Genomic DNA, 24,011 nt, shown 5'->3' on the forward strand with positions numbered 1-24,011 from the left:
AGGAAGAAGAGAGAGGAATCAATTGTGCCTTCTTCCCCCATCAGTCCCATTCAAGAGACTCATCAGAGCCCACATGGTTCTTAAAATTGTCCTTGTTCTCACCACCTTGTCCATCCTGCCATTCCCCTCCTGGGGCTAGGGAGCTCCTTTCAATGTCCCAATTGTCCTAGTTTCTCAGCATTCTTCTTGCTAAAGCTAACTACAGTTCTGCCATCACACACACACACACACACACACACCCCCCCCCCAAGTCCAGCCAATAAATCTGCCAGGAATACGCCAAAGGATCTTTTGAGTAACACTGCACATGTTTTCCGAGGTCAAGCAGGATCTTTTCCTAGCATAAAGTTGTCTGCCATTCAGCTACCTATAAAACTCTGCTCCAGTACCAACCAACCTAGTGACCATTCCTAAATTTTATTTCGAAAGGACCAGGTGAAAACTAGGTACCTCCCAAGCTCCTGAGGGATGTAGGTTTGTCTATATGATCTTAAGGATGTCTTGTACTCTCTCTGAACTTCATCTGCAAAATATATTGGTTCAACAGAAAACCTAATTCTGCTGCTTTGCAATACTAAAAGCAACACAACATCTCTAATTAGATGGTTAATTAGAATTGACATCAAGGAGCTGCACCAAGTATACTTTCTCTGAGAGATGCTAAGGGGAAAGGGCTCCTCCAATATGTTGCCCTAGCCACCAGCACATACTTGTCTTAGCACTAGTGGGTTGTCCACAAGCCTGTCTCCTCCATTAGTACAAGAGCCACATAAGGGCAGGGAGAGGTCTGATAAAAGATTGGGTTCCTAGCATCTTGCACAATGCCTGGCAGATAGTATTATATATTTAATGAATGTTTGTAGCATAAATGAAGGAATGTGAGGGAGATAAGTTAATTCTGATTTTTTTTAAACTGGAGATTGAATCCAGAGCTTTACCATTCAGCTACAGTCCCACCCCTTTTATTTATATATTTATTTTTGCATTTTGAGATGATCTCGCTAAGTTGTTCAGGACCTCACTAAGTTGCCAAGTCTGGACTTCAACTTGTGATCCTTCTGCCTCAGCCTCCAGAGTTGTTGGGATTACAGGCATACTCCACTGGCATTAGTTCTGTACTTTATAAATCTAAACTGACATTACCCAAAGCAACATTTGGGACACTTGCTTCCACAAGTAGGCATAAGCTATTGGGAAGACTAGGGTAGATTACTTTGAATCAAGACTATTCTGTAGGGCTGGGAGTGTAGTTCAATGGTACAGCACTTGCCTAGCATGCACCAGGCCCTGGGTTAGATCCTCAGCACCTGTCCACCCCCACAAAGACTGGCCTGTAAAATCCAAGATTGAAGATTTCTGTCGCTATGGGAGCCCAGAGTAAAGAGGGAAATCCTACTGCAAATAGCTACCTGTGTACAAATCTTAAATAGTTTTCACATTTGTTTAATAAAATACCGAATTTCTTCCTTTCAATTAACTTATGAGATATATATTAGAAATGAAGAAACATGTATAAAAAGATTTAATAATACACCCGAGATTGAGTTGCTGATGGGCACAGAGTAAGAGATCAGGTCTTGTGCTCAAAAGTCCACTCTTCTTGGGGGTAGGGCTGTGGCTCAGTGGTGGAGCACTTGCCTGGCATGTGTGAGGCACTGGGTTTGAGTCTCAGCACCACATAAAAATAAATGAATAAAATAAAGGTCCATCAACATCTAAAATATTAAAAAAAAAAAAAAAAAGTCCACTCCTCTTTCACAGTTCTGCGGAGGTAAGATGCAGAAGGGAGAAGGAACCAGTCCTGGGAAAGGGTATCCTCAGCTGACCGATGGGACAGCCCACGCCTACAAAGCTCTGGGCTGCAGCGTCAATCTGGAAGCCCAAGTTGCCTCCCGTCGTCCACCCTGACATAAGGGGAAGCTGGGGTAGTGGCCACTGAGCTCTCCAGCGCTTTGATCACTGCATCACTAGCAAGGATGCTTTGACGTGCTCCAGCTGACGTTGGTGTCTGGAGTGACAGATGCCCTGGCTGCTGGCGGCGGAGGGGGCGGATCCTGCTGCGGTCAAAAGCTCTGCGGGATAGCACAATTACCAGAGCCGCCCCCCGTAGCCCTCGGCGATCTGCGGACACCCTGGACAGCGGACCGAGCCCCGCACGTGGGTCCGCAGGGCGGAAGGCGGGCACTGCCAGCACGGACTACAAATCCCACAATGCTCGGGGCCGCGGCGGCGGGGAAGGAGCGGTGCCTCAGGTGTCTGCGACCTCGGCGCCTCCCGCCCGGAAGTGCCCGAGGGGCCGCGATGGAGCTGGTGGAGCCGGGCGGTGAGTCCTCGCGCCTTGGCCGCGCCCACCCCGCCGCCCCAGGTCCGGACCGGGCCGCCCTCGCCCCGCCCCGGGACCGGCCGTGCCCTCCTGCGGCTCGGGGGGCGGGAAGATGGGAGGGGTGATGGAGAGGTGGGGGTGGGGAGGGCGCAGTCTTGGGTTCCCGGACAGGATCTGGGGTCTGGCGGCCTCTGGGTTTGGAGAGGCTTCCCGCGGGGGCGCGGAATCGGGCTGCCGCGGGGTGGGGCTTGGGTGGACCAGGAGGGGACCAGCTGGGTGGGTGGTAGCGCGCGGAGACTCCAGATTGCCCAAGGGCGGAGTTTGACGTTTGGTGTGGGGGAAGCTTTGGGAAGGAGTCCCGTGCCGCGGGTGGGGTTTGGGTATATGGTAAGGCGCGAGGTGCGGGGGTGGGGTGAGGTGGGCTTGAAGACCCTTTTTCAGCCCCTGGGAGAACTTAGTTACAGAGCATTAGATGAACTTTGGGGTGAAATAGGCGAAGGAGTAAACTTTGAGATGAAATGGACAAAAGATTAGGTAAGCTTTGGGGTGAAGTTGGTGGGGGTTAAGTTTAGGGGACTGGCTTTTTAGAAGGTCAAGGACCTTCCTGGAGATTGTGTTTCCATGAATTGAGCTAGAAGATCTAGAATTCAGGTTACAAAGTTAGGACATGGAACTTGGTGATGGGAAGACATGGCAAATTTGGGGTGACTGGGATACAAAGCAGTCTGTACCAGCGTGGTTAGGGGAACAGAGGAATCAGGAATCAGGACTGTGGGAGAATTGTGGCAGGGTAAGGTCAGAGCCTGTTGAAGTTGGGAGGGCTCCTGGCCAGAGAGCCAGCCCCTCACCTGTTCTTTGTGCCCTCTCCAGCTCGGTAGCTCGGCAGGCAAGGCAGGTGCCATGGCCTTGATTGAAGGGGTGGGTGATGAGGTGACCGTCCTTTTTGCGGTGCTTGCCTGCCTTCTGGTGCTGGCCCTTGCCTGGGTCTCAACACACACCGCCGAGGGCTCCGATCCCCTGCCCCAACCACCAGGGACTCCAGTGCCAGCACAACCCAGCGAAGCCATGGCAGCCACTGACAGCATCAGAGGAGAGGCTCCAGGGGCCGAGACTCCCAGCTTGAGACACAGAAGTCAAGCTGCACAGCCAGAGCCTGGAGTCACCGCAACACCACCACCCCCAGATTCCCCACAGGAGCCCCTAGTGCTACGGCTGAAATTCCTCAATGATTCGGAACAGGTGGCCAGAGCCTGGCCTCATGACACCATTGGTTCCTTGAAAAGGTAAGCAGGGAAAAGGAGAGGAACAGAATGCTAAAGAATGGGGTGAGATAGACTGGGCCTCCCTCATTTTCAGTTTGAGGGAATGAAGCTCCCCAAAGTGTGCACTGTGCTTGTTCCCCTGCAACAGACTGCCCCCCAGAGGCCACTGCCTGCGTGGTGTGTGGAGGGCAAGGGTGAGGAATGGGCGCCTTGCTCTGGGCAAAGGACTAGGATTGCCAGAGGCCTGCTCTCTTACCCAGGTCCCTCTCTCCTCAGGACCCAGTTTCCCGGCCGGGAACACCAGGTGCGACTCATCTACCAAGGCCAGCTGCTAGGAGACGACAGCCAGACACTGGGCAGCCTTCACCTCCCTCCCAACTGCGTTCTGCACTGCCATGTGTCAACGAGGGTCGGTTCCCCACATCCCCCCTGCCCACCGGGGTCAGAGCCAGGCCCCTCCGGGCTGGAAATCGGCAGCCTGCTGCTGCCCCTGCTGCTGCTGCTGCTGCTCCTGCTCTGGTACTGCCAGATCCAGTACCGGCCCTTCTTTCCCCTGACCGCCACCCTGGGCCTAGCCGGCTTCACCCTGCTCCTCAGTCTTCTGGCCTTTGCCATGTACCGCCCATAGTGCCTCCGCGGGCTCTTGGTGGTGTAGCCAACCCTTCTGGACCTCACTCCCCACGGCGTGGTGAGAGCTGCTGTCTGCCCAGGCCAGCTTCTCCAGCCTGCCTCTTCCCGCTTCCCTGGAGCCCAGCCCTGCGCCGCAGGGGACTCCGGGAACTGGCAGAGGCCCGTCCCTGTGATCTCCATGGCTCTGGACCACTTTCTGGGGCTGCTGGCCCTCAGCCCTCACTGACAGTTGGCTCTTCAGGGTCAGGCACCTGCTGTCGTTGCCTTGGCCCCGGACAAAGCCGGGCCACCCCCCTGGGCCCGTCTTAGTGCTCTGCCTGAGGACCCAGCCATCTCTAGTCCCAGGAGCTCCGTAGACTGATTTGGGGAACTTCGGACCGTGGGAGGCTGGTGACAGGGAGCTGGGAGGGGCAGAGGCATTCTCTGGAACGTGGAGATTAAAACAGCTGTGAAGTTTTCACTCTGGTGTGTGTCTGTGTGGCGCTCGGGGGAAGGGCGGGGAGGCCTTGCCCCGGGAGAAAAGGAGAGAAGGACGGGCACCGGCCCGGAGCCCTGTGCAACCTGCTCGGCCGGTAACAGACCCTTTTCCCTGTTCGGATGCGCCTGCTTCAGCTTTCGGCTCTGCAGCCCCGCCCCTCCGGCTGTGGCCCCGCCCAGCGCGCGCACTTCCCGGAAGCGGGGGGCGGTCCCGCGGCGCCGCAGCTCGCAGCGCCTGCCGGGAGCCACGTCTCCGCTGGCCGAGCGCTGCGCCGGGATTGGCGTGCCGGCTGCGGTTCTGGGGCTGCTGGGAAGATGGCGGACTCGGTGGGCCGCCGATGAGGAGGCCGCGGGGGGAGCCCGGCTCCCGGGCCCCGAGACCGACTGAGGGAGCGACCTGCGCGGGGCCCGGGGAGTCATGTAGGGTGGCGCCTGCGGGGTGGGCCGCGGGAGGGCGGCGGGAGCTGGCGTTAGCGGCGGTGGCCACGGTCTTCTGACGTCCCCGGGCCGGGGCGGGTGTGTGGGCCCCCCGCATCGCGGACTCCTCGCCTTCGCAAAGCTGCGCACTCTTCCCCGCGCGCACCCTGCGACTTGGGGCGCTGTGTTCTCTTTTCATGGGTGAGGAGACTTAGGCAGAGGCGAAGCCGCTTGTCCAAGGTCACGCAGCTGGTAAGTGGGAGCGCCCAGCATGGGACCCAGCACCGTCCTGCTGCGGAGTCCGCGTTCCGCCCTCCGTGCCGCCGCCGCCGCCTCCTGCGGGAGGGGGAGGTGGTCGGGAGGACGCATCGCCGGGCCGTCCGGGCTCCAGGCTGGGCGCGACCACTAACCCGTGAATGACCTCGGGCTTAACTTAACCTCTTCGTCGCTCTGGCCCTTGGTTTCTCCACCTGTGAAATGAGGTAATGCCAGCCCTGCGACTCCTCATCGGCCTGTACGGAGCATCAGAGGAGATAGTGCATGTGGAATTGCTTTGTGAATTGCGCTGCGCTGAGCACACTGAAGGATTAGGATTGCTGTTTCAAGGAATGAAAAGGGAGAGAGGGCAGGGTGGAGAACAGGACCAGAGCAGTCACAGAGGGTTGCTCTGACCCCAGGCCCCTCTGGATGGGGAGTGAGGTAAGGAGAAGACTTGAGTCCTTTGCCCCTTTGGAGGAAACCTCACCCCCTTTTCTGGGCCACCCTTCAGGGTCTCCATCACCCAACTCCATGCTTCGAGTCCTGCTCTCTGCTCAGGCCTCCCCTGCTCGGCTATCTGGCCTGCTGCTGATCCCGCCAGTACAGCCCTGCTGTTTGGGGCCCAGCAAGTGGGGGGACCGGCCTCTTGGAGGAGGCCCCCGTGCAGGCCATGTGCAAGGACTGCAGCGGCTTCTGGAACAGGCGAAGAGTCCTGGGGAGCTGCTGCGCTGGCTGGGCCAGAACCCCACCAAGGTGCGCGCCCACCACTACCCTGTGGCACTTCGTCGTCTGGGCCAGCTCTTGGGGTCTCAGCCTCGGCCCCCTCCTGTGGAGCAGGCCACACTGCAGGACTTGAGTCAGCTCATCATCCGAAACTGCCCCTCCTTTGACATTCATACCATCCACGTGTGTCTGCACCTTGCAGTCTTACTTGGTGAGGAGGGCGTCTGGGGGTGTGGGTGTTAGGGAAGGTTAGAGGGAAAGAACAGTACACAGGTTATGCTTTTGCCCAGGAGTAGCACATACCCAGGTACACTTGCTGCTGCCCCTCCTGTATCCACCACAGACATCACAGGTTGGACAGCTTTCATTCCAGCTTCACAGGATACCACCTCACCTTCCTTCTACAGTGTTCTCAGAAGCCACTGCAGCTCTTGGCAGGAGTTGAGGGCCTTTTTGCCACCTTTGTATAAGGCGTTCCCCACAGACTGCTCTGATGTGTGTCCACCTGAAACTTTGCATTTCTCCAGTGTTTTCACATAAACTTGAGTATATCTTCCTGCTCAGGAAATGGAGAGGAGAGAGGTCAGGACTCACCCCATGATTAGAAAATCACAGCACAGCTCTCTCATCAAGACATCCTTTGCCCCTCTCCCTCTCAGGCTTTCCATCAGATGGGCCTCTGGTGTGTGCCCTGGAGCAGGAGCGACGGTTCCGCCTCCCTCCAAAGCCACCTCCCCCTCTGCATCCTGTCCTCCATGGTGGGCAAAGGCTAGAAGCTGCTCTGAGCTGCCCCCGTTTCCTGCGCTATCCAAGGCAGCATCTGATCAGCAGCCTGGCAGGTGCTGGAGGGTGGAAGGCAAATGGAGGGCAGGGGCTGAGGAGGAGATGGGGGACTAAGTTGTCTGGGCTGGCGGTCTCGCCTGCCGGAGGTCAGGGCCCAGCATGATGTGAGGGGCTGTTCTTCACAGAGGCAAGGCCAGAGGAACTGACTCCTCATGTGATGGTGCTTCTGGCCCAGCACCTTGCTCGGCATCGGTTGCGGGAGCCCCAGCTTCTGGAAGCCATTGCCCACTTCCTGGTGGTCCAGGAAGCCCAGCTCAGCAGCAAGGTGGGCTTGCCTCCCACCCTCCCATGCTCCTCTGTGAGTTATCCTCAGTGACCTGGTCAAGGCCAGCCTCCTGTCCACCCTGACTAACCTCTTGCTCTGGCAGAAGCACTCCAGCTAGGTTGCTCTGCTCCATGCCCTGGAGTGTGTACCTCTGCGCTCTGGCTCGTCCAGCCCCCATAACAACTCTGCAGTTTCCCAAAGCACTCTTAGCACACCCTAGTTCCATCTGCCTGCTCTTCCAAGTCTGCAGGCCAGGCCCCACAGGATGTCCCTTCTACTTGTCACATTGGCTCAAAGATACTACTTACACTGTTGAACTTGTGTAAATGCTGGGGTAGAGAGCCATTATGTCTTGACAGTGACATTACAGGGTTATAGGCTAGGCCATTCCTGCCTGACCCTCAGCCTGCAAGATGAGTCCCAAAGTGGCACTTCCTGCCAGTTGACAAGCTGCTCTTCTCCACAGGTGGTACAGAAGCTGGTCCTGCCCTTTGGGCGGCTGAACTACCTGCCCCTGGAGCAGCAGTTTATGCCCTGTCTTGAGAGGATCCTGGCTCGGGAGGCAGGGGTGGCACCCCTGGCCACAGTCAACATCTTGATGTCACTGTGCCAGTTACGATGCCTGCCCTTCAGAGCCCTGCACTTTGTCTTCTCCCCGGGTTTTATCAACCACATCAGTGGTATGCAGAAAGGATGGCTGGAGGGGCCTGAGAGCCAGAGGGCAGGGGAGCACCCAGGTATCACTGGTCTACCCAGGGTGCCCCAGTCCCCACCTCCCCACAGGCACCCCTCACGCTCTGATTGTGCGACGCTACCTCTCCCTGCTTGACACGGCTGTGGAGCTGGAGCTCCCAGGATATCGGGGCCCCCGCCTCCCCCTAAGGCAGCAAGTGCCCATCTTTCCGCAGCCACTCATCACCGACCGTGCCCGCTGCAAGTACAGGTGGGCAGACAGCCTGGGTGGGGCAAGGGGAGGGACAACCAGAGGGCACAGAACAGCCAGAGGGACCATGGACAGCCTGTACCTGTACCAGTGTGCTTAGCAGTCCTAGAGGGGAAAAATGGGCCCTGAGGCAGTGAAGGGGTTTGTCTTGGCGACAGACTGGGATGAGACCTTGGGGCCTGTCTTCTACCAGTGTCCTTTCCCCTCAGTCACAAGGACATAGTAGCTGAGGGGTTACGCCAGCTGCTGGGGGAGGAGAAATACCGCCAGGACTTGACTGTGCCTCCCGGCTACTGCACAGGTGAGCTCTGAGAGTGGGCGAGGAGGCAGCCAAGAGGGAGCTAGGCTAAGGCCCCTGCTCTCTTCCCTTTAGACTTCCTGCTGTGTGTCAGCAGCTCTGGTGCTGTGCTTCCTGTGAGGACCCAAGACCCCTTCCTACCTTACCCACCAAGGTCCTGCCCACAGGGCCAGGCTGCCTCTAATCCCACGATCCCAGACCCTGCCCAAAGGTAAGAAAGGGTGGGGGAACCTTGGCCCCTTGGCCAAGAGCACCCCTAAACCATGTCCACTCCTCTCTAGGGTGGTGCTGATGCTGCGTGAACGCTGGCATTTCTGCCGCGATGGCAGGGTGCTGCTGGGCTCCCGCGCCCTGAGGGAGCGGCACCTGGGCCTAATGGGCTACCAGCTCCTGCCGGTGAGAGACCCCACCCTGCCCCATCCTCATCCTCATCCCCGCCAAGCAGGTAACCCAGTATCCTCTCCCCACAGCTGCCCTTCGAGGAACTGGAGTCACAGAGAGGCCTGCCCCAGCTCAAGAGCTACCTTAGGCAGAAGCTCCAGGCCTTAGGCCTCCGCTGGGGGCCTGAAGGGGGGTGAGGGGGTGCACATGGGGCTCAGGATGGCCCCCCTATGGGGGGTGGACAATTTGCACTTTGGCTCCCTATGTTTTGATTTTTCATTAAAGTCCCTTTCCTTCCCCATTGTGAGTCTCATTTCTGTGACAGGGAGCAGGGCTGGGTACCCCAATCCCTTCCACCTCCACTAGACAGACACACAGACAAGACCAGGGCTAGGTGGAGGCCGAAGCACTTTACTGCGGGGGTGGGGAGAAGGGGACTTTAAATTATTCACTTAAATAAAAACTGGGAGGGGGAGGGGGAACCCATCCCACCAGCCCGTTCCCTCTGTCCGTCAGTCAGCCCCTGGGCAGCAGCTACACAGGCATGGGCATCTCGTTGTACTCATCCACACCCTCGCGCTCATCAAACACTGGCTCTGCCTCGTTAGCGTCCAGCTGTGGGGGAAGAGAAGGGTGGGCATTTCCAGAAGCAGAGGAGGGAGGGGTGGGAGGGCGGGGAGCAGGGGTTCTTACGCATTTCATCTCTCGCTCGGTGAAGATACGGGTGAGCACCACCATGCGCAGTGGCACCGTGAGGATGAGGATGAAGGGGAAGGCCAGGGAGGCGGCTGTGGACATGACGGCCCAGAGCAGGGCCAGGCAGAGCAGCTGCAGGGCTGTGAACAGGTGCATTCGCAGGGTCCGAACCTGGTTGGGAAGAGACAGAGTGGGCCCAGGCTTCTCCCCGAAGCAACACATCGAGAGAACAGCCAGAATGACGCTTCTGTTCCTCTTGGGATGGAAGTAGCTCAGGCACTTCCAGAGACTGCTCTGAACGGGGGCTTGCTAAAGTGGGGAGAAGCAGCTGACTCAAGGAGACCAAGATGGGGCAGAGCTCTGGGATCCTTCCAGGCGAGGACTCACCTTCTTGACGTAGGTGACGTCTGGGTGGTGTTTGGGTGGCATGAGCAGCAAGTGCAACCGTTCATAGAACTGGATCCCATTAAGAGAAGTGACTCCCATGTACAGGAAAATTCCAAAGAGCACAGCCAGGGGGATCTGCCGTAGCAGATCCCCGATAACCATGGAAAGGCCTAGGGAAGAGGAGAAACAACTAGCCCCAAGGTTCCTTCCCCAGTGGCCTTCAGTATCCACAAGGAAGCAGGAATATATGGGGGGGCATACCCACAAGCAGAGCCACCAGCAGCCCTGTCACCCGCTGTTCCTTGACCTCCTGAATCTTGGGCTTGTCGCCAGGTGCCACAGCCTTGCTCATGACGGTGAGTGCGTTGGCATGAGTGACGGAGCGGACAGTGGCAGCAGCCAACCAGGGCAGGCCAAAGAGGGCACAGATGCCACCCATGGCTACGATGAGCAGCAGGTCCAGGTGGAAGCCAGAGCCCTTCTGCAGCATCCGCTCCTTCTTGGAGATGATCAGCCTGGGGAGGGGGAGGCACTGCTGAGGTCTGCCACACCTGGTGTGGCCAGCACGCCCCAGCCAGTCCCTGCTTATGGAACCTGGTAGTCCCTGTCCATTCCGTCAGGACTAGAATTCCATCACAGAGTTCAGTCTGGCCCTCAGCCCTCATCCTGTAGGAGAGCTCCCAGCAAGCCTTAGCCTGCACTCCATCCTCACCCCGGCCAACTTCAGGTTTTGTTTTGGAGTGTTTGCAGTGCTGGGGATGGAATCCAGGGCCTCGAACTTGCTAGACAAGCACTCTACCACTGAGCTACATCCCCAGCCCCTCGATGACATTTTCTGCTGCCTATAAAATAAAACTTCAGCCATCAGGGCATTCAGGGTCCCCCAAAGTCCTTGGGCTCTCTGGCTCAACACAGCAGCAGTTCCCATGTGTGTTCCCAAGTCTGGCTGAGGACTCTGGCCTCTTGACAGCCCCAGGACCCTCAGCTAGGACCACACACGTGGTGATCTGCGTCTCCATGAAGATGAGGATGAAGACCAGGATGGCAGGCAGCAGGCTGGCAATCATCATCCACACAGGGAAGGGGCTCTTCTCCCCCAGGGGGTTGATGACCCAGCCCCGCTTTTCTGGGGCTGTCACTGAGAATCCACTGGGCACACTCAGCTTCTGCAGGGCAGAGACAGTGTGGAGTCATGGGCAGGGTGGACATGGAGGGCACACTTGGGGAAAGGCTTAGTGTTTGCCCAACTTAAGGACAGGCTCTGGCTGGGGCCTGGAGTACAATATCCAGAACCCCCGGTGGTGGAAACAACACCTTGCCATCACCTGTACAATGCCTTACCTGGGTGTAGGTGTCCTCAATACTGTAATCCACAAGCACCATGATGAGAATCGCGATGGGCACCCCAAAGTCCCCAATCACCCGCCGGATCTGAGGGCAAACACTGTGCTCAGAGACCTGCTGTCCCACTCAGACCCTCGCTTGCTAGCAACACCCCATCCCATACCCAGCTCTCCACAGCCTGCAAGCCCACGCACCCGGCCGGGGAAGAACCGGCTATTCTTGAATTTGCGCAGGAAGAAGGCGATGAAGAAGGTGCCAGCCATGAGCACCAGGGACAGCAGGGCTGTGTTGGGCTGGCCCCGGGGTCTCCCTTGCCCAGACTGCCCAGCCAAGCTCCCATTGCTTGGTCCCAGCATGGCTGTTGCTCTGGCCCAGGTTGTGTTGTCGCCACTGTCTGCCTCTGAGCTATTGGAGACTGAACAGCCATGGAGGGGATGCTCCTGGAAGATCTGGGGAGAGGGGAGGGTCACAGAGGATTCCATTAGCTAAACTGGGGATGAAACTCTTGGGCTTGGCTGAAGACTAGAAGGCTGGCACTGGCTCACCTTGTTAGATTAAAAAAACAAACCCGAGGACCAGCTGGGAGCAGGGGGAAGGACAAGCCCGAGCTCACGAGCTCCATGGACTGCAAGTCCAGGGAACTCCTGGGACCACCCTGGCCTCCAGTCCAGAGGAGGCAAGAGATAAGAGGCCCTGGTACACCCTCCTGCCCTGAAGCCCTGCTGTCCCGGCCCTGCTTCTGATCAGGGCCTGCCTACCTTGATCAGCTTGTAGAAGGTCTCATAGATGAAAATGAGGGAGATGAGGAAGGCAAAGATCTCCTGGGTGAAGCGGGACACAAAGCGAACCAGGAAGCTCCCCTCCAGGGCCACCATGAGCAGGGCCAAGAGCACCAGCCAGAAGCCAATCCATACGCGGCCCACCAGGTACTCCAGCTGGTTGCTACTACAGAACTAGGCAGGGGAGGTGGGAAGCCATCAGGCCCTGAACTCTGGAGGCAATGGGGGAGATGCTGGGAAGAGAAGGGGCAACTGGAGCAAGGCGGGAAGAGCCCTCACCGAGAAGAAGGCTTCCTCAAAGACCAGCAGGGGCCCCGAGAAGCCAATCACCAACAATGGCTGAGCCCCCAGCAGACAGAAGATCACACCCTGGAGCGCTGTGGACATGATCAGCTCTGACACGCCTATCAGATCCTGCGTCTTCTCTCCTGGGGGTGCAAGAACCAGCTCAGCTCAGCAGCCAGGCTGTGTACCCTGCCCCTACGAGCTCCTCCTTACCCAGCAGTCCCCCGAAGGTGATGGCAGGAGACAGAGCAGCAAAGTAGATGAAGATGACAGCAGCCAGACACTGGGGGTCAAGTGCATCTCGGAAGTCACTCAGGTAGTGGGGATAGCGACGCCGCACGTCACGGATCAGCCCCCCGAAAGGCCGGCCCGTCCGACGAAGGGGATCGTCTTCAGCTGCACCCGCCACTTCCACCATCTGCAGGAGTGCTGCAACCCAGGCTGATGTCAGGCAGCTGCCCATCGACCAGGACCTCCTCCACGTACACGGTCCACCCACCTGCAGAAGCCTGCAACCTCGGCCTCTGCTGAAGTTGGTGGGGCCCTCCTGCCCACCCAACCCCGCCGCAAGGCAACGCCTTCTGGCGCGGGCCTGCACGCCCGTACCCTTATCTTGGGCAGACTTGGGCTCCAGCCCAGACCCCAGGGGCAGCAGCCGGCCCTGCTCCTCCCGCTTCTTGAGCATCTGGCGCTGGAAGTGGGCAACAGAACGCAGCAGCTCCTCGCCCTGTACTTCCGAGGGGGGCAGCACCACGCTGCAGTCCAGGAAGGCGTTGATGGCAGTCAGCAGGTCATCCCGTTCATCTGCCAGGTAGGCTGCCTCGTGGAATTGCTGCCAGAGCAGGATGGGAGTCAGGGAGGGCACCAGACGGGGACCATGGCGTGGGACCAGAAGGGCAAGGAGCTGACCTTGTCAGACATGAGGGTAGAGATGGAGCGGCCGATCTCATGGTAGTCCATGTTGGCACTGCTGGGGCCCAGCAGCAGGAAGAGGAAGCGCACGGGCACGGGCACCTCCAGCACCGCATCCAGCTCAACAGCCTCCCGCAGCCGCACGAAGGCCATGGTGGGGCGGGAGAGGAACTCCACGCAGCCTAGTGGGATGGGGCCATCGTGAGCAAGGACACGGCGGGCCCGCCCAGCCCCAGACCCTGTGGAAACCAGCACCCAGCCCTCAGACTGGCCCCACGTACCCACGAGGACCACTGTGGCCTCAGCATTCTCAGGGATCTTCTCCAGCAGCTTTAGCTCGTGCTTAGACTTAGAGCGCGTGATGCCGGCTGGTGGGGCTGGAGGTGGCAGCTCGCGCTGGGGGGACGGAGAATGGAGCTCAGGCCAGCCAGCCTGCTTGCTCCACGAGTTCCGTCAGGGCTCGCTCACAGTCGGGCCACCAGCCCCATGCAGGGTCTGCTCCCACTTCTCACCTCTCGCTCCACCTCCAGCCGGGTCTCAGGAACACCACCAATGAGAGGCTCAGTGACATGGGGGTCACTCTCAGGTCCCTGGGCATGGTGATGCCCTAGCAGGGAGCCCAAGGAGCCAGCTGAGATGTTGCGGGGGAAGGAGAAGTCCTTCTCATCACTCGGGTGGCTGGCAGGGCAGAGGGCAGTGAGTGTAAGGAGGAACAATGACAGGGATAGAAAGGGATGGGCAGGGTGCAGTAGTATCCACCGTCCCCACAGGGCCATACCTGTGTTTCAACAGAAGGGCCCGCAGCACGTTGGCTCTGTCCTCAGCCTTGATTTGGTCAGAGATGACCATCTGCTCCACTACCTGGTGGGCCACCCCAGGCAGGGTCTGCTGGTCCAGATCCAAAAGCACAGCCCCTGGAATAAAGATGACAGGAGGATTCCTCACTGCAGAGTAAGAAACAACAGTGGGAAGTGGAATGGGAGGGATAGCCGGGGACAGACAGGCCTAACTTGAAAGGTGTGGTCCAACCTACAAACTGAGGATCAAGGCTCGAGTCCCAGCTCTGCCTCTGCAGTCTGTACCACTTCGCCTCTCTGACCCATTTCTCCCCACCCGCATCGCCTTAAAGAACTGCAGTGACGCCGAGAGAGTTCATGAAAACTCAGTTATCACACCCCCTCCAGGAATCACCCAGCCTCCCTGCCTAGACACTCACTCGGGCTGACCTCAGTTCTTCCTTAGTGACCCACATGCTGCTCCTCTAGGGTCTGAGCTCTACCCTCTAGATCAGGACACAGCTGGTCTGTGGCCTTGTCCAGGCAGTCCGCAAGCCACCTGAAGACCCTCCTCCACCCCAGGCTTCCTGGCTTCCATTTTGCTTCCCCAAGCCCAATGGCTGCTCACTAGGAAGCTCTCCCTCTCTGCACACCCTTTCATATAGAAAGTTCTTTCAAAAGTTACCAGGTCTTTATCTGGCAAGGTCAACTTTCAGGAACAAAGAACTAAAGAATACATAGAACCAAAGCAGATTACAAAGTCTAATGATAAAACTCATGCAGCCGGCACAATGGCTCACGCCTATGATACCAGCAACTCGGGAGGCTGAGGCAGGAGGATCACAAGTTCAAGGCCAGCCTCAGCAACTTAGTGAGACCCTTTCTCAAAATAAAAATAAAATAAAAAGAGCTAGGGATAGAGCTCAGTGGTAAAGCACCCCTGGGGCTGGGCACAGTGGCACAGGCCTCTAATGGTAACAACTCAGGTCACTGAAGCAGGAGAATCACAAGTTCAAGGCCAGTCTCAGCAACACAGCAGGGCCCTAAGCAACTTAGTAAGACTCTGTCTCAAAAATAAAAAAAGGGCTGGGGATGTGGCTCAGTGGCAAAGTGCCCCTAGGTTCAGTCCACAGTGTGAAAAAAAACACAAAAAAATACTCTGGCCCTTTACTCGAAGTGTTCAAAGCCTTATTCTTAGTTTAGGAACGATTTTAACAGCATAGCTTTGGGCCTCAGCTACTTAGAATAAGAACCACTAGGGTGATTACCAGCTGGAAAGGAGGAACAAGCAGCCACAGGGCTCGAGAGTCCGGGGGGTAATTATTTAGTGAAGTTTATCCAGTCCCACAGGTTAGATCATATTCCCCAGGTTTTCTATGATGCAAAGAAGCCATGCCAGGAACATCAGGAAGCACTCCATCAAAATGGTTTAAAGACATTTTAGCACCCGAAACATAACAGATTCAGGAACAGGGATCTAGGAACAGGGAGTATCCTCCAGTAAGGATGGGCAGGGATGCAGGCAGGGTGGGTACCATGGGCCAGAGTCCGGCGGAGCTCCAGGAGGCTGCGAAAGGACAGTGAGGCTACGTGGGGCTTCCCCCAGCGCTCAGTCTCCTCCTCCACGTCCTCCTCGAATTTGATCCAGCGGGCTGTTTCCCGCCACTGAGGCTCCTGGTTTTTGTCCAGTAGCAACTCATTCAACTCCACAAACACCTTGAGGCAAGATGAGAGGGTGCAGCGTAAGGGGTGGGCTCAGGCAAAGCCTGCATCAGGAAGAGCAAATGGCCCTGGGGCGCAGTGGATGGCACATAGGCACACAAGTCCCACACGAGGCCTGGGAACCTGGAACATGTGACTACTCAATTTGAGACTGGTTTCCCCTTGTCTTGTAGACAAGGCAACAATACCCACTTCCTCCAAGGGCTGTTATAAGGATTAAAGAGCAAGCCTGTAGGACATAAGTATACTCCAGGACACAGTGCCTGGCAGGGTCACCACCTAGGAAAACAACAGGGTTCTGTAAGATTCCCTTTGTATGTAGCCAGGACTGGCAAAACCAATTGCAAATAACAGAGCATGGTCACCTCTGCAGGAACACTGCTGGGTGGGGGCAGGAGGAACCAGCAGAGGGTGGAAACAGTTTCCAGTAAGGCAGTGGCCATCTGGGAGCTACAGGTGCACCACGTCCCTCAGCTGGACGCTCAGTACTGGTGCAATTTACTGCAGGGCTATTATACCTCAATAAAACGGCTTAAAAAAAATAAAAAAAAAAAAAACTAAGGCAGAGTTCAGGACCAGAGCCCTGAAGTCTGAGATGGGCAGTGTCATTAAGTAACCAGGTGACCTTGGCCAAGTCACAGACCCTGATTTATGGCCGATACCACCTGTGCTACCATCCTCACAGGCAGCTGGGAGGAGCAAATGAGCGGAGACAAGTGGGTTTTGGAAATGAAGCGCAGTTCCACACCACCCCTCCAGCCCAAAGGGTCTGTGTTCCAAGCAGAATAAGGCATCTTCCTGACTCCTCACTGCCACCTGCCAGCAAATGGCCACAACTTGCACACCAGCAGGGTCTCGGGCATGAATTAAAATTGTGACACACAGATTAACGAGTCTGATGCGTATCACTCCACAATGGCTAAGTTCACCAACCCCAAGACCCATCCCCACAGGCAGCACCTCCGTGCTCAAGACTCCTGGTCTGCGTGGTAGGGGAGTGGGAAGAGGGAGCAGAGAACCGTACCTCGTGGGGCTTGTGTGGGGCCCGGGGTCGGGCCCGAGGCGTGGGGCCAGGCTCCCGCCCTTCCCGCACACTCTGTGCGGACCCTTTGGCGCTCTTCCGTACCAAGTGCCGCCGCACCCCAGGAACATCCTCAAACCGGTGACCTGGGGACAAGCAGAGGACCAAGGTCAGGCTCCCTCTTAATCTTGCTCCTTCTCCTACCAGCGAGGGGCTCGGCCCAGGCCCCAGCACTCACTCTTCATGAGGTCGAGGTCGGCTGTGGCTAGCGTCTGGGCCTCACTCTCATCGGTGGGGACCCGGGGCAGCAGTGCTTGCTCTGCTCCAGTCATGCTCCCAATGCGCCTTCTCTCCTGAAGGTTGTAGCTGCGATGCCCAGGCTGAGCTTTGGTCAGGGGGCGCCCAGAGGCACCCCCATCATCACCCCCAGCTGTGCCACTGGCCACTGGCACCACCTCCTCCACCAGTGTTCTGCAAACAGAGTAGCCATGAACCTGAGAGGCGGCCTCCGCCCATGCAGGGGAGCCTAGGAAGGGAACTGGAAGGACTTCAGCTCCTCCGAGTTCCTGCTCCTGGGGGTCACCAGAAGGCCAATCTGCACAAGAACTCCTCTTCAGCAGAATGGGGCTGAGGCTAGCCTCACATGGTGCTGGAGGAGGTGAACTTTTGGGAAAGTACTAGCACAGGGTGTGGTTCCTAACGGGTGCCTGCGAACCTCTCTTCATGTCAGCTAGCATTTCTTCCTTGCCCCTCGCCCTGAGCACAACCGGGATTCAAGAGGTTCACAGCATCCCCGTTTCTGATCAAAGAGAACAAATCATGTGAAAACAGCTTTGGAACTGCAGCCAGCTCCTCCGTGCTATGAGGAGGGTCTGTGCCTCCCCTCGGACTCCAGTTTCTGCCCCGCTACCTACTCTCTGCCCTAGTCCCTGCCATGTGCTCTCCTCCTCTCTCCTCTCATGAAGGGCCTCCATGGCTCCACTCCTCCTGGGACCAGAGCCAGCCACTGCCCATCATGGCTTGTGCCCTGTCTCTGCCACAGTCCTGCCCACTTCTCCCTTCCTCTCCCTAATGCCAGGCTTTCCTGCCATTGCCAGCTCTGCCTGCCAGCCTGCCTCCCAGTGTGGCTACTCCCCGGAGGAGGCGCCGTGCCCTTGACTTCCTGCAGCCCAGCCCTTCACACTGCCTGGCACCCAGAAAAACAGGTCTGAGATAATCTGAGATAGTCATGACCTTGTTCGAGGTCATTTCCCCCAGGAAGTCTTCCCAAGCTAGTGTCCCCAAACTCTTATCACCCACTGGTACCGATGCTCTGCCCAAACCAGGATACTGGAGGCAGTGACAATATTCCAGCTCCATTTAACATCTGGTTTCCAACTGGATGAACTGACATCTCCCCAGGAATGAGGAGGGAGTCTCCTATTCCTCTTGAACCCTGTGGATCCTAACAGATGCTGGAATGTCATAGTCTACTCCTCAAGGCAGTGCCTGGGTGGGGACGGCAAGGGTGGCTGAGACTGCTAAACCACACTGAGGACCTTAACTAACACCTCTCTGTAGTCCCCCATTGCTAGGTCCTGTTAGGCTGGGGTACAGACAAGAAACCAGGGCTCAGAGAGTTTACTAAGGGGCAGGTCTGGGATCTGAACACCAGTCTGGTGACTCCAAGTCTGGTGAAACCCAGTCCGGTGTCCTACTTTGGGACAGTGCTGACCAGGATGCACTTACCCAGTCTGGGCCCCCTTGGTGGCTCGGGGACCTGCCTCCTGGTGTGGCAGCTGTGCAGGGGGTGATGGACTGGTCCTCTCTACCTTCCGGTCAGCTCCTTCATCCTCTTGGAGAAAGAACTGCAACAAGGGCCCGCATAGGCATGTGAGGCCGGGTCAGGCCCTGCACCATCCCCAAGAGGTTCTGGCCTCAGCTCACCTGCACAGAGGAGGGTGTGGAGGCAGGGGATGGCTGAGTGAGCACCCGGGCCCCCTCAGCCTCACTGGCCTCATCCTCGTCTTCTTCCCCCTCTTCGATGGTGGGGGTTTCCCCAGTTGGGGAGGCTCCAGGGCGCCTTCGAGGCTTCCGTCCGGGGCCCTGGGGAGTCTTGCGGCGGCGGGCATCAGGAGGCAGGTGAGTGGAGAGTGGATGGTGGATGTGGTGGGAGGACTGGCGGTGGTCTGACAGGAGGAGGGAGGGGTTTGCCTGAGGGCAGGCACAGCATCCCTCCCCCTATCCTGCCCCCAACTGTAGCTCTTCCCACTGGGACCCTAGCTCCTTCTCTGCGGGACAGTCAAGTCCTCTCCCCAGCCCCTCCTCTGCCTGTTTCCTTACACTCAAAGTCTTCCTCTCCGTAGCTGCGGCCTGGCTCCTCCCCTCCCCTGGACCCAGCCTCCTGGAGGATCTCTTCAAACCGCTCAACTCCCAGGGTGCGGTGAAGTTCATCTTCCTCCTGTTCTGGGAACCCAGGTGTCCCAGGGCCCACACTCTCTGGTTCAGGCTGTAAGGAAGAGGGGTACAGAGAACACGCAGGGGATCACCAGGAATCACACCCCCAAACCCTGCCCTATTCAGTGCCAGAGAGTCAGAATCCCCCAGTAGCCGTGCCCTCCAATACCAGGGACCCAGTTCCCCCCAGCAGCCTGTTCCCTGGGCTCCCAGCTGAATGGGCCTGGTCTGCAGTCAGACCCAGGGCAGGCAGGAGGGCCCACTCTGGAAATCTCAGCATTCCTGTGTCCCCTCTGCAACCGGAAGGTGGGGTATGCAAACCGGGCAGTTTAGTGATAAAAAGTGAAAAAACTCCTTTTGGCCCCTGGAGGACAACTGCTGAGCCCCAAAAGTAACTTTTGGGGGCATCCAAGCTAACTGACCTGGAGTAATTCTGAGTCAAACAAACCCAGCCATGCCTCCACAGGAATACGTGCGCTTTGCCTGGTCAGGGGGCCCCCATACGCTGCAGCAAGCACCCCGACCCAATCGGCTAGCCCCGCCCCTCACCCCCCCAACCTGAGTCATCCTGCGGGAGCGCGGCAGCAGCTGTAGCTGTAGCAGCAGCAGCAGCAGCAGCAGCAGAAGACAGCAGCAGCAGGGCCAGCACCGGGCAGGGACTGCGGGGCTTTTGAGAGCTCAGCCTAGCTAAGCGTCTAGCTAAGCGGCCTGCGTGCTGCTTGGCCCAGCAGCCTTGGTCCAGCCCCCCACCCACCCCCTGCCGGTCTCAGCTCCAGGCGCCCTGGCCACCAAATATTTGCTCAAGAGTTTCTGGACCTGAAGGGCATCAGAACCTCCAAGGGCGGGGGTATGCAGCCCCCTCCATGGCAGTGCCAGTGGCTAGAGAAGGGAAGAGCAGGGAAGAGGGCGGGAAGGCCAGGAAGGGCGGGTCTTGGGGAGATACGCGGGGTGGAGGGGCGGGCAACAGGAGCAGCTTCGGCGGGCAGGGACACCGGATAGAAGATGCAGATGCGAGGGTCAGAGGGCTGGCGTCTCCCGTCTGTGCGAAGGGCTCTCTCAACCGGCTGACCCAAGCACTCGGTCCCCACTCCCACCAGAAGCAGCCTGGCAGGAAGAAGCGGGCAGGAGCGGAGGGAGCGCAGAACGGGGAGGAGGGGTGGCGGGGAGGGGGGCCGCGGGCGGCTCGTGGACCCCTCGCACCTGAGGTCGCAAGAGGAAGTCCATGGCCCGTAGGGGTGAACCTGGGAAGGAGGGGGAGGGCACCTGCCCGCGCCCCTTCCAGTCACGTGCCCTGCTGGGCCAAAGTGACCAATAACCGGGCTGAATGTGGCACTGAGGTTAATCATTAGACTCCTTAGGAAAATCAGGAGGGGGCCATGTGGGGCGGTGGCCACGTGGGGGGACAGGAGGGGCGGGTCAGCTAGGCACGTGGGTCCAGGGGCGGGGCAAATCGCATCCAGAAGCTCAGCCCAGAACCACTGCGTGCGTGTGTCCTGACCTACACATTAAGGCGGGGTCGGAGAGGTTCCCCTGGGTGAGACCTAGGGTCCTCAAAGTTCCTGTCCAGCTGCAGTTAAACTACTACCTCGGTCTTCAGAAAACAGCCTCAACTCCATCCCCAGGAACGGGAGCCACCTTACCCACCCGCCCCTAAAAACAAGGTGCAAGGTCAGGATGTGGATGGCAGCGTCTCTCCGATCGACCACAGGCTCCTTTCCCCAGCTTCTGCATACACAGGCCACCCCCACCCAGCTGGCCCCTGGGCCTGAGCACCTGTGGCCTAGGGGCCAGCTGACTGAGCAGTACTCACCACTGTGTGGAAAGAATCTGCGCCCGAGGCGGGGTGCCGAGGGCCGCTGCTCATGGCCAAAACTTAGCCCTTTTCACTGTCGCTGCGGCTTTCAGGGCAACAAGGTGGAGGCATAACCTGGGTGGGGGAGAGGGCCAGTCACCATCCAAGAGCAGAGCAGGCAAGGCCCGCAGGGCATCCAGCCCCGGGGAGCAAAGAAGCCCCAGTCGCTTGCCACACGGGTCTCTTTCCTGCTCAGGATCTTCCTAGACTACGAGGGCCTCAGAGTGGCCCTTAGAGGCAGCAAGAGCAAAGAGGAGAGTTATTTATAGGAAAAAAGAGAAGAACAAAGAGAGAGAGGGAGGAGAAGACTAAGACGCAAAAGAGGGCCACGAAGGGCCTGGAAACAGCCAAGGGAGAGTGGGGGGGAGAGGCTGCGGAAAATGAGGGAGGAAGGAGTCAAGGCCCAGCCCTGGAGAGGAGGCGACAGAGATCAGGGAGGGTGTGATAAAGAACGGAGGAAAATCGGGAGTGAAGGGCCAGACAGAAACAGGAACCCAGCCGGAGGTGGCCGGGAGGTGGGCCTGAGACCAGAGAGGGGTGTGGTATTGAATGAGACACCCGCAGAGCACAGAGTTGTGGAGGAGGGGGCACTTCGGCCCAGACAGAAAGGAGAGGGAGAGAGAGGACGCTGGGCAGAGCCCAAGACTGCAAGCAGGGGGCCTCTAAGTAGGGAGGGGTACCCCCTCCTCAAGGCAGGCTGGGCAGGGAAGCAGGCCTGCCCCCTCTGTGAGGGCAGGCAGGAGAAGCAAGTTCCTGGGGTGAAGGGCAGGAGCCCAGCTCCACTCGCACTCGGTGGGAGGGAGGAAGGGGACAACGGTGGGCTCCAACTGGGCAGTTTTGTAATGGGGAGGGGCGCATGACGACAGCAAAGGGGTGGGCACAGAAACCCCCGATGTCCTGCTCCTGAGGGGCAGTTCTCATCCCTCCCCTCTTTAGTCAGGGGCCAGGAAAATCTGAGTAGCAGGGCTGCTACCCTCCTGATGGTGACTGTAGTGGAGGCCAAGGGAACGCTGTGTTGGGGGTAGGAGGTCAGAAAAGGGAAACTGTAGGGAGAGAACCCAACCAATGCAAATTGGGGTACCCATTCCCAGTGAGGGCAGCACTCAAGGTTCTGTGAAGGGAACAATATGAAGTCCCCCGACTCCGGGCTAACTTGGGAATAAGACAGGTCGGCACTGGGTCAAAGAATAATGGTCTGGGGGGTGGTCAGCCCAGGGTGGGGAGCCTGGGCCACACATTCCTGGCAGGCACTCCAACTCAGCTGACTGCTCTCTCCACCTCCCCCTCAGCAGGCCTTCAGCCAGGACCCGCCAGTGTGGGGGAGAGGTGCCCTGGGAGGGGTGTGGGGAGAACCCGTCCCCTGCACCTGCAGGTGCTCACTGCCATCTCTAGGCTATGCCCTCAGAGTGCTCTTCCATCACCCCCTCCTCCCTCTACCATGCCCCCCACCCCTCCCCCCTCCCCCGTCCCAGAACACAAAGCAGCTTCTGTCCAGAGCATCGGTGCCTATAATCCGGGTGGGGGCACATTCCGGGGACCAGCCCTGACCGGCCCAGAGGATTAGCATCTCTCCCCCTGCCCAAGGGATTATCACCCTGGACCCCCACTTGGGCATTAACTACTCCCCAAAAGAACTGGTACATTCCACAGCTCTTTGCCGTGGGACCGGTGGGGGAGAGGAGGGAGGATAAAGTGGACCCCAGATACCAGGCAGTGCTACCCTCACAAGCAGCACAGAGCTCCCCACCCAGACAAGGTGGACCCCCAGGAGTCAGGTCCAACTCCAGGCTCATTTTTCCCACCCCCACCCAGCTGCTCCCTCTTCTGCCTGACCCCTTGTCCTGACCTGACCCGCCACCCCGCCTTTCCCGACTCCGCCTCCCAACTCCTAGATCAGGCCCCAGGCCCGAGGCAACCCCCAGGACTGGACTGAAAGAGGCTGTAGGGAAGTCGCAGGGGAGAGGGGTTGTCTGGAGCCGGCCCAGGAGTGGGAGAGCCTGTGGTGGCGCCTCCCTGAGACTACCCCCTCCTGGTGGCAGGGGGCGCGGCACTCTGGCTGTAGGAAACTCTAAGAAGCAGACCCCGGTATCGTAGCTTCCGACCAGCACTCCGCTCTTCTCCTCATCCCTCTCCCCAAAACCTGCTTCCCCGCGCCCCAGTCTCCGCCCTTTCCTCCACTTCCACTCCCTCCCCGCCCGCGTACCGAGTTCCCCCCTCTCCTTCCCCCTCCCTTCCTCCCTCCGCTGCCCCGGCCCTTCCCCGCCACCACCTCTCCATTTACCCGCTTGCTCAGGATTTCGTGCCCCGGGGGTCTCGGGGTCTCTCCAAGTCCTCCGGCGCCCTCTCGCGCTCCCGACGACTTCCCCGAGCCCACCCCGGGGCGCGCCCCCGCCGCTCCCAACTTCTCCCAACTCAACTTTCCCCCGCGCCGCGGGCAGTCCAGCCCCCAACGTGCGCGCCCCCCCGGCGCGCCGTGCGCGGCCCCGGCGCGGCGAGCCAAGAAGCAGCCGGGGCAGAGACCCGGAGCGGGGGCGCGCTTCCAGGCACCGGCCGGCACCCGGATCCCCGCGTGTGGAAGCCACCCGCGCCGTCCCCTCGGCCAGGCCGCGCGAAGTGCGGCCCGGGGCTTCCCCCCTCAGGCGCCCCGGGAACGCCATCTCTTGCCTCTGTTACAGCACCTCTGGTCGGAAAGGAGCCCGCCTTACGCCGGGGACCCAGAGTGCACAAGAATGGCCAGGAAATTCTGGGCGGAGGAAGTTGAAATATGCATGCATGCATGGGGTTAAGACTCTCTTGCGCCGCCCCGGCTCCAGTAATCCCCCCCAGGCTTGGGGTGGCAGGCGGGTGAGAAGTGATAGCCTTGGAAGTTGGCTGCCCATTACCCTGAGCTGACCTAGGACCGGGCGGCTTGTTGGGGATTCCCCACTTCCGTTTGTTCTACCTCCACACTCAATGGAGATCTATTCATTGTTGTCGCCTAT

At 58.6% G+C, this 24,011-nt stretch overlaps 3 protein-coding genes across 10 annotated transcripts in view; 2 read left to right on the forward strand and 1 right to left on the reverse strand.

Moving 5' to 3' along the window:
- Nucleotides 1–4,687, forward strand: part of TMUB1 (transmembrane and ubiquitin like domain containing 1) — a 106,441-nt gene extending 101,754 nt beyond the window's left edge. The window contains exons 1-3 of one of the 3 annotated variants that reach the window (XM_079151620.1): nt 2,219–2,323; nt 3,194–3,606; nt 3,862–4,687. In XM_079151620.1, coding sequence (XP_079007746.1) covers nt 3,224–3,606; nt 3,862–4,213 — 735 coding nt within the window. In that variant the 5' untranslated portion in view covers nt 2,219–2,323; nt 3,194–3,223 and the 3' untranslated portion in view covers nt 4,214–4,687. Of the gene's footprint in view, nt 1–2,218; nt 2,324–2,514; nt 2,858–3,193; nt 3,607–3,861 lie in introns of those variants that run through there. The other 2 variants (XM_079151621.1, XM_079151622.1) reach the window with 2 other exon arrangements.
- Nucleotides 4,688–4,933: 246 nt separating this feature from the next.
- Nucleotides 4,934–9,122, forward strand: FASTK (Fas activated serine/threonine kinase). Of its 4 annotated transcripts, none has more exons than XM_079152401.1 (10): nt 4,934–5,112; nt 5,879–6,301; nt 6,750–6,929; nt 7,059–7,231; nt 7,665–7,878; nt 7,982–8,141; nt 8,351–8,442; nt 8,515–8,650; nt 8,721–8,835; nt 8,910–9,122. In XM_079152401.1, the coding sequence occupies exons 1-10, from the start codon at nt 5,031–5,033 to the stop codon at nt 9,015–9,017; spliced, it is 1,683 nt and encodes a 560-aa protein (XP_079008527.1). In that variant the 5' UTR covers nt 4,934–5,030; the 3' UTR covers nt 9,018–9,122. The 4 variants fall into 4 exon arrangements, with proteins under 4 accessions (XP_079008527.1, XP_079008528.1, XP_079008530.1 ...); XM_079152402.1 differs by having other exon boundaries at nt 4,935–5,112; nt 7,059–7,198; XM_079152404.1 differs by having other exon boundaries at nt 4,954–5,112; nt 5,879–6,120.
- An 89-nt stretch (nt 9,123–9,211) lies between these two features.
- Nucleotides 9,212–23,475, reverse strand: SLC4A2 (solute carrier family 4 member 2). Of its 3 annotated transcripts, none has more exons than XM_079152399.1 (23): nt 23,312–23,475; nt 20,989–21,105; nt 19,065–19,230; nt 18,669–18,910; nt 18,471–18,589; nt 16,981–17,213; nt 16,746–16,888; nt 15,535–15,715; nt 14,002–14,137; nt 13,736–13,901; nt 13,505–13,655; nt 13,221–13,405; nt 12,918–13,143; nt 12,525–12,740; nt 12,306–12,454; nt 12,006–12,200; nt 11,442–11,696; nt 11,245–11,334; nt 10,903–11,069; nt 10,165–10,418; nt 9,904–10,073; nt 9,514–9,687; nt 9,212–9,435 (listed from the first exon to the last, which is right to left on the reverse strand). In XM_079152399.1, the coding sequence occupies exons 2-23, from the start codon at nt 21,040–21,042 to the stop codon at nt 9,355–9,357; spliced, it is 3,753 nt and encodes a 1,250-aa protein (XP_079008525.1). In that variant the 5' UTR covers nt 21,043–21,105; nt 23,312–23,475; the 3' UTR covers nt 9,212–9,354. The 3 variants fall into 3 exon arrangements, with proteins under 3 accessions (XP_079008525.1, XP_079008526.1, XP_079008524.1); XM_079152400.1 differs by having other exon boundaries at nt 13,505–13,619; nt 23,312–23,474; XM_079152398.1 differs by lacking the exons at nt 20,989–21,105; nt 23,312–23,475 and adding an exon at nt 20,379–20,417 and having other exon boundaries at nt 13,505–13,619.
- Between the last annotated feature and the right edge of the window lie 536 nt (nt 23,476–24,011).

This window comes from Sciurus vulgaris, assembly GCF_902686455.1.
Source record: "Sciurus vulgaris genome assembly, chromosome: 8".
NCBI lineage: Eukaryota > Metazoa > Chordata > Mammalia > Rodentia > Sciuridae > Sciurus > Sciurus vulgaris.